The 9,276-nt window shown below is 34.1% G+C and overlaps 1 protein-coding gene across 1 annotated transcript in view; it reads left to right on the forward strand.

Annotated features, from left to right (window-relative positions):
* Positions 1–1,338: 1,338 nt before the first annotated feature.
* LOC111622776 (stress-induced-phosphoprotein 1-like) overlaps positions 1,339–9,276 on the forward strand; it is a 49,291-nt gene continuing 41,353 nt past the window's right edge. Inside the window, exon 1 of the mRNA XM_023365198.1 lies at positions 1,339–1,470. Within this exon, the coding sequence (XP_023220966.1) occupies positions 1,450–1,470 (21 nt within the window). The 5' untranslated portion in view covers positions 1,339–1,449. The remainder of the gene's footprint in view (positions 1,471–9,276) is intronic.

Raw genomic sequence — 9,276 nt, forward strand, 5'->3', positions numbered from 1 at the left:
GGTTGAAGTTAGGACAGCCAGTCTGGGTGTCAGATATGCGAACATATGGAAAGGTGAAGGAGGCTCACCATACTCCAGATAAACAGAAAACCTATTTTGATCGACGCCACGGTGTAAGAACTCTTCCACGGTTGAAGTTAGGACAGCCAGTCTGGGTGTCAGATATGCGAACATATGGAAAGGTGAAGGAGGCTCACCATACTCCACGATCTTACATTATCGAAACTCCGAGAGGCACGTTCCGCAGGAACAGAATACATTTACACCCATCGTCTATTCCCCAGACAGTCTCCCTGGAAGACGAACCGCAGATCGTCGATGAGGAGAAATCGACTGGATCATCCAACCAGAATACTCCCGAAGAAGAAACTCCCAGGACGGAAAATGGAACAGGATCCGGGAATAGGGAACTTTATGAACCAACGCTAGAAATCAAACAAAACTCTCCACCGGGTGAAGAGGACCTTCCTAAAACCCGTAGTGGCAGACCTATACGAATCCCAAGACGGTATTTGGATTATCAGCCGTAAAAGAGAAGGGGGAGATGTAATATATGTTGAAGATTTAGATAAACATTAAATGTAATATAATATATGTTGACAATTTAAAACAAAGGAAATGTAATCGAGAGGTGCCGAGGTGGCGGGATAGAAAGCGAGCGAGATAGCTCGAAGTAACCAGCTGGATGTAGAAGTGTTTAGTTGTATTATTAAAGAGTTATTCGTACCATAGTATCTGGTCAGTTGAGTCGTTTATAATACATATTTCGAATATCACCACTGGGTAAGTGCATAGGTAAGATTTTACCTATGTGCACATATGTGTCAGTAACTCGCATTCAGGTCCGCCTCAGACGAAATTCCCGTGTGATACATCCCGTTATGCTGACCCCCAACAGAAAAACCGAACTTTCCGAGCAAAAGACAAAATCTCTTTGTCTCTGCCAACCGTTAGGCCTACATCACATTAGTGTATGTAGTGTCTACATATTTTCAGAAGATCCCTAAAATATATCGAAAATTGCTTAATTCCTCTTCTGTTACTGTCCCAATTAAGCGATTAAATTATGTATTAATTTATTAGTTTGGTTTCCGTTCTTTAAGATTTGGCCCAATAAAGCGGCGTCCCCGATTAACCGGTGTTTCAATTCTGTCAGGTACAGTATCATCGCTTTCTGTTTTAAATAGATTTTACTGAATAAATATATTAAAATGTTAATTAGTCATTTTAATGCTTCTTTACTGGTCTTATAATTAAATTCACAATAAATTTACATATACAATACTGTATTAAATAATATATATCATATTAGGATCCATTGTAGTAAAGTGTATATATCAATTATATAGGGGGTGCTTTGAATTTGTAGAGAAAGTTCTAGAACTATAAGCGTTCATTTATGTAGCTTTTGGTTTCTTCTGACTGGATGTATTTTATTACTTTGTGAAAATGGATGATATAAAATTAAAGGTAAGGAAATTCTTGAACCGTTACAATACTCAGTTATTGTAATTAATGCTAATACCTACATGTTTGATCATTTTATTTGATCTAACTTAAAAAATATTACGAATCACTTTTAAGTTATAGTGGCATCGAGTTCGGCACGTGGCTTAATTTTGTATTAATATTAAAATTTTATATATTATATCGTAAATGCTTACAAAATTTGCATAATATTTTTTATATNATCTAATATCAATTGTAGCAAAGATCTCTAACAGCTAGCATATTTAAAATTGATATATTTTATATCCTGTATGGCCTATAGTTACCAATTAAACAGTTGTTACGTTTAATCGTCTCTGAGTAAGTCACTTCCAGCATGCTGTCTCTCCCTCAATCCCGAATCTGCTTGCTCACACACGCGACTGCTCACATGCCCAAATGTAACGGGTTCCATGTCCGCTGAGACACAGTGGTGTCATCCTGACGGGCATCGAAGAGATGCCGACCCTTCAGTCACACTTTACAGATATGATGATGGCAAGTAAACAAAATAATGTAGCAATATAGGTAACATGAGAATAATATATAAAACAGAACAGGTAATTCCTATAAAGAAAGATGAAGTATACAGTGTTATAAAATGCATGAAAAGGGAAAAATCTGGAGAAGGTAAAATCTTAGTTGATCTTATTAAAGAAGCTTATGAAGATTTTGCTAGTATTTTAGCTGTTCTCTTTACCTAGTGGTTCAAGAAGTCTGATGAATTAGAATACTAGAACAATACAATAATGGTTCTCATTTTCAAAAAGGAGAAGAGAGAAAACAAACTACAGATTATTCAGCCATTGACATATATATATATATGTATATATACTAGCTGCAAGGACCCACTTTGCTGGATTTTTAAAAAGTAACGATAGTGAAGATTAAGATAATTATATTATAGCCAATCTTACCCGTTTTCACAGAATGCAAGAATTAGGTTCCCCGTTTCCAGACTAATTAGAGACCTGGTCCCGATTCTATTTCTGAACGTCTCCTGTTCACATCCAGTCAAACGAACTATTTTCAATGTTTCTGGAACGTTTACAATCGTTCTATAATCAAACCAATATTTGAATTTTATGTTCGAATTTAATTCGAATATTGTTTGAATTTAATTCGAACAAAACATTCGAAATAGAAAACCACTTTCAGCCTCATATCTCCCGCACCCTTATAGCTATCGAGATGCAACCACCCCTATGCACTTGGATGACTTGGGGCTACCGCCACATACAAACACCATTCACGTGTGATGTGTAGTTTTGGCGAAAAAGTGAAATATAGGGACATACATGTCCATTTTTTATATATATATATAGATATAGATATAGATAGATATATGGTTGGTCTTTACTAAAATACTGAAAGACTCGAATCTAAACAGTACTCTGCTGAACCAAAAGAACAGGTGAGATTCCAAAGAGAACTTAGCATGGCAGATTACATCAAAACAATCATAGAATTCTTTGCCATAAAGAGTATGGATTGCAACTTTCTGCAATATGCTTCTTGTCTAGTCTTGTGTTCAATTATACTATCACTATAATGGCTTTTCCTTTCCTTTTTCGCTAGACTTATTACACCATCAGTCAGAGAGGGGACAAACTTTAGAAAATCATATCTTTATTTCCCTGAAGAGTATGCATTTCGGACATTAAGTCCATTTTCAACTTTGTGCGATATAGATGAATATGAGAAGTATAGGAAATTGTGACGATGGATACAATGTGGATGATGATATTTTAACAGTGCACTTATTTTACTTCATCATTCTATTTTATTACTTTACAGTAATACTTCAGGTTTCATTGACTTCGGTTATTGTCAATTTTTTTCACAAAAAATTTATATTGGTTTTCATTAGTTGCCTTGGATATCGTTGACATTTCCATGTATCCTCACTGCTAATTTTGAGAAACCACGCGTTTTCCTGCTCAGTGTGATGTTTCTTGTTGTGTGAGCATTACCCCATGCATCTAGCCAAAACAATAGGCGTATTCAAAATCTCAGCATGCAACCAGCACCTCTGTTCAAAATCTCAGATAACTTCTGATTGCTGCAAGCATCTTTTTTGGTGCTCGATACACCAGCAAACAAGATGGCAGTCACAATGATGATCGTAAGAGCTCTATTTTGTGTTGACAGTTTAGAATTTTATTTATTTGTTGATGAATAAACCCTGAATAAATTAATATTCAGTTAGTACATTAATAAAATATTTTAATACACTAGTATATTTATGTAAGACTTCACATAATTTTTTTGTTGTTAAAATGTAATCTAGGATTGATTTAATTATTTAAACACCTACAGAAATTTAAAAAATTTTTATCTCTATTTCTCTTTTTGAAATATTCATTTCTCATTAAGCTGTTCTCATTAAATAAGTTCAAAAATAAATTTAACATAATGTGGAAGTCTACATCATTCTCCATTTTTATTGTTTTTCCTCTCCCAAAATTCCTGGATATCAGCGTTTGTGTTCTCCAGAAAAAGCCAGCAATTGCGATACTTCCAGCAGCATTGCACTAGATTGATGCTGAGATTTTGAATACACGCAATTCCATTGCTTTCCTTTTAGCTGCATCATGGGAAATGCCACGTTAAATGTTCATTTATTCTTTACATTAGTCTTTTATATTTATTTTATATTAATTTCTTATTGTTTTTAGTATTAAACACTATTTATTGTCTATAAAATGTGTTTCTGGTATGTATTTTGGAGTGTCTAGAACCAATTAATTGGATTTATATTGATTNAGGTGATGCATTAGAAATTGTAAAAAAAAAATTGAAATTTATAAAAATAATAATATAGTAACTTTTAGCATCAGAAATAAATTTTTGAAGCATTTTAGCTACTTTTTCAGAATTCGAAACAAATTTCTATTTACAAGAGAGACACTCAGTTTAGATTTGGCCAAGAATTGGGAACAGTGCAGATGTGAATGACACTATTGGGATCTTAACACAGCTGTAGAAGTCACTCTGCTTGCTCAGCTAATCCACATGTTTAACAGTTAGAGTACATCATGGTGATCGGACATTCTAATGATATTTATTGGTAAAGAATAAAGAAAAGTCTGATGGCTGACTCTTTGTGAGATATTCATCTCCAAATCTGGAACTCAGCAGTGGTAGTTCTGATGACCATCTTGCCTGTGAACATCACACTTGCACGCAAGTTGTGTTATAGGTGTGATGATTGGTGCCTATAACAAATAATGGTCAATTAATGTTACCCTAGGTAACGAACATGGCGTTAGTCGCCAACTCGGTTGGTGCTTCCGGTCGCCATCTTGTTTGCGAACTCGGCGGCGGCTGCTCCACTGCCGCAACCCCCACGAAAAAGGAAAAGAAATCGAATTACGAAATAATAATAATTTTATTTCGTAATTCTTTCTTATTACTAAAAAAAATAAAAAATGTGTATTTTTTTTTACTTACGTTCGAATGCTTCTCTCTTTTTTTTCCTACTTTTTGCGTGATAAACCCGAGGTCGAAATCGAGGCCTTTTTCGTATTTGCGCTTACAGAGGTTAAATTCCAGATACGTATACCGTCGTGGCGGCTCATCTCTGATTCCAGCAAACAAAAGAAAGGAAACAATGGGGACACACGTTCTAACCTAACCTAACCTATTCTAATAAATTACCATAATTATTACCAACCAAATTATTAGAATAGGTTAGGTTACGTTAGAACGTGCATCCCCACTGTTTCCTTTTGTTTGCTGGAATCAGAGATGAGCTGCCATGACAGTATACGTATCTGGAATTTAAACGAGCAATCCAATGCTAGATAATGCCACACAAACGACAGTATGCTACTCCAAGGAATTTTGCCGAATTCGCCTTTGAAAGTTCCTTCGAATGCCGAACTGCTGTTGTTCCAGCATTTTTGACATCTCATTGCACAGGATTTCATTTTGTTGCGATAAACGACTTCGCAAGGTTTCAAACATTTCGAGCACACGTCGGCAACGTGCTGTAATCCTAGTTTTACCACTAATTTGAACCCTTTGTCAATTATGGGATCCAGAACCAATTCAGAATAGTCACTTTTGAGAAGACGGAAAAAGTCCCGGTAGGTACATCCCTGCCAAAATTCTCTGGAGGTAACATTCAAATCACTCATTTGGAAGAAAAATAACGAGGGGAAAAAAAACAAAAACTCCTTCAATTTAAACGAAATAACACCAAATTTTTGTAACAAATCAACCTTCTTCTTCTTCGTTGTCACGCAAATCTAACTTTTGCACACACACACCCCCTTGTCCGTTTAGCAGAATTAATTTGCATATCCCGCCGCGTTAAAATTCAGTGCCCTCTATCGCAAGCGTAACTCGGTACCCCGATATGAGATTACCGGAAATGCCGCCATCTCGATACCTAGGGTAATATTAACCCAAATAATTAACTTTTACTGATCGAAAACAGTTTGTACCTTGAACCAGTATTTCTGCCTATTCTCTGTGCTCTGCATATGGTCGTGCACTTAGCTGCTTGCTATCACTTGTATATGGGTGGGGATGAGCCCCCTAAAATTATGGGTGCGTTTACTTTTTGCTATCTTCCAAGCTCACCGAGCTGACACCTAGCACAGCCTGATGTCATACTAGCATGCTCATAAAAGCATACATAATAATGGACACCATCATCTTTGACACAAACTCCAAGCTCGTTGTAAATTCTCTGAGCACACTAGGAATGCTAGTAATGACATCACAGGTACAAAAAGTAAATGCCGTGCTCGTTAGTAGCTAAAAAAAGTATACAGGCTAAGCGCACTAGGGGCAAGATCGGAGCTAAAAGTAAACGCACCCTATAAAACGTCAAGTATTCCATGAACAGGCAAGTGGACTACTTGAAGCCAGCATAGTCCTGTGGGCTAAATAGTTAAATGCAATAGTCTTAACAGAGCATTCAGCACAACTTGTGACTGCACGTGGCTGATTTTGGGAGACTATATCTTGTAAAGGGTCAGAGAGGTATGGTTCATTTAACTTCTTTGCTCCTATGGACATGCTCTATAGTTGTGTTCAGGTTCCAACAGTGTCCTTCACATCTGCAATTCTACCAAGAATTGCATATAGCTAAGGTGACCATATGTTTTTTTGAGAAAATAAAGGACAAATCAGAAATTGTTTTATAATAAAAAATCATCTGGTGTTTGTTTCACTAAAAATAAGAATGTTATAATATTTTTTATAAAATTTTAGTGTACATATAGAATTTAAACAATCATAGTATTTACTTTAAAAAATTTTAATTTTGATACTTTTCACAAGAATGAACTTTTAAAAAATTAGATTTGTTTTAAAAATTCATAAGACTGTGTACAATTCATGTCAAAGTTGTATTTTGTATTAATACATGCTTCCAATATTTTGACTTTTAATTCTGTTTTTGCCATTTTATATATTGTTCATTAATGAAAATATTTATTGGAGGCAAGCAAAATTCAATGATTTTTAAAATGGTTTTAAAAGAAATGTTTATCTGTAAAACGTTTAAAAATTTCAATTCATCTACCTTGGCAAGACCTATTGTTTTGTGAACAATCTTAGATTTTCTCTTTGGTGACGTAACTTTTAATACACAAAACTTCATCAAATAGTTCATTGTCATTTATACTTACGTTCCAACAAAATGTTTTCCTTCATCTTACCTGCCCATGTGTCCATTAGAGGCCAACTGGCTAAAACTACTAAACAATGGGTAGTTTGTTGTGGATTTACCAGTGGGCTAGTCGTGTAAAGTTTTCTGGATTTTCTTCAAGTTAGTAAACCTAACTAGGAGTCTCAGTTTCCCATAAAAGATGTCTTGGGAGGCATTGCATCTTGGCAGATTACCCATGCTGTATACAAATAATAAACTTCACTGCTCTTAAAGGGGTTTCTTGTAGTAGAACCCATTCAAATACTTTCGTTTCTGAGAAAAAGCTATTTAAATAATCAATGCAGGTTTGGTAAAATTTATAAATTGCATGAAATAAATTTGGTAAATTGAATATTGATGTTGTGTGTGGGCCCCAATATTCAACTTATTATTTCAGTTCACAAAATAAAGAGCAAAATATCCATTTTAAAGAAAAAATAAATTTAAAGTACAGAACAATGAAATAAAGGACATATGGTCATTGTACTTACAGCTTATCAAAGCAGTAAAAAAAAACATTTTTTAATTATGTGACATGAAAAGTGAAAATAATTTATTCATGAGAAGAAAAGATCATTTTAAGCTTTCTCTTAAAGATGGAATATAATAAGATTTATAATGATTGATTGCATAAAATACAGTTGAATCTGAAACTTAATTAATCATTCATTTGAATTATTGAATAAATCAAACCTATCATCATATGTTTTGAAATTTGTATTTAAAGTGGGATAAAAAAAAGTACAGTGATACAGTGATTTTTTTTTTTTTCAAAGATTGGAAAATTATTTAATCTTAAAAATTTTAACTGATATATCTCTTGAGAATATGATCAAAAAATTCAGTTTTTTTGTGTCATTTAATAGTTTATTAACAACAAATATTTTCAACACCCACAAAAATGCAAAATCAGTAGTTACAAGTTTAATCTTAACATGCCTAAGGAATATTGGTTATTCCAAGATTTGTGTGTTGAAGATGAAGGAATAAATCAGGAAATACATAAAAATTACAGTAGAGCATCGATTATCTGACTCAATTGGGGACTGGGGTTGGTCGGATAACCGAAAAATATGAAAAAATACATTATTAGTATAATATCTATCTATAACCCATTGAATGCATGTCCATCCGCGTAACGGTATGCCAGAAAGGGGCACTAGAGGCGCCCTAGTGATGATTTTAAATTAACAATAAATTATTTTTATTTGTAATAGGAATTTATTATTGATATGAATTTATTATTTATACCATGGAATGGTATAAATAATTATTATATGCCTTGATTAACCTTGCGCCGCACGTTTACAACATCCCGTGACTCAGTGAACGTCGCGCATTGACTCATAGGAAATTTGTTGAAAAAATGGCAGATACATTTAAAATCTAGGTTTACAAGCAAAGGTAAATAAACAAATTAAACTATTTTAAAGTATTTATAGAATGTTTAATAGGTAGAAATCTAGATCCATATGATGCAATTGGGACTTTAACAGAGCTGTAGAGCCTATTGATAGGACAAAAAAGTCAAAGAAACCATGGCTCATGGGAATTTGTAAAGAACACACACTAGGGGGTGTCCCGGGCTATTAGTTTTAGTATATCCCATGTAATTAGTATATCACTATTAACCTACTTTGCGTTGAATTTTCATTGATGTTAAGCCTAACAAAAATTTTTTTAAAATAATAATCGTCACTATTGTATCGTTAAAAATTAGAAAATTAAGCCTCGTTTAAATACTGGCTCCCTTTCATGGTCAAGCCAGTGTTGCCAGCTAAAACATGTAAAAATACTATTAAAGTAGCCAAGACATAGCCAAATATTGTAGCGCCACATCACTAGCAGACATTTGAATTTGCCAACTAGAATGTGGTCGGTTAACCGACGTGATGGTTGACCGGGGGTCGAATAATTGATGCTCTACTGTATAATAAAAACCCAAAAGTAGAACTAGTAATAATGAATATGTGTGAATAAATAAATGAGCAGTTATTTATTGTGACATCAACACAAATGCTGATCAAGTTTTAATCATGTTTTTAATTTATTTAATTTAAAATATATTCTTTCCACTTCAAATTAGTACTGTAGTGTCTTGCCCCTGTACATCATACTTTTCC

Source organism: Centruroides sculpturatus, unplaced genomic scaffold (genome assembly GCF_000671375.1).
Source record: "Centruroides sculpturatus isolate CEXI.00-Female unplaced genomic scaffold, Cexi_2.0 scaffold157, whole genome shotgun sequence".
NCBI lineage: Eukaryota > Metazoa > Arthropoda > Arachnida > Scorpiones > Buthidae > Centruroides > Centruroides sculpturatus.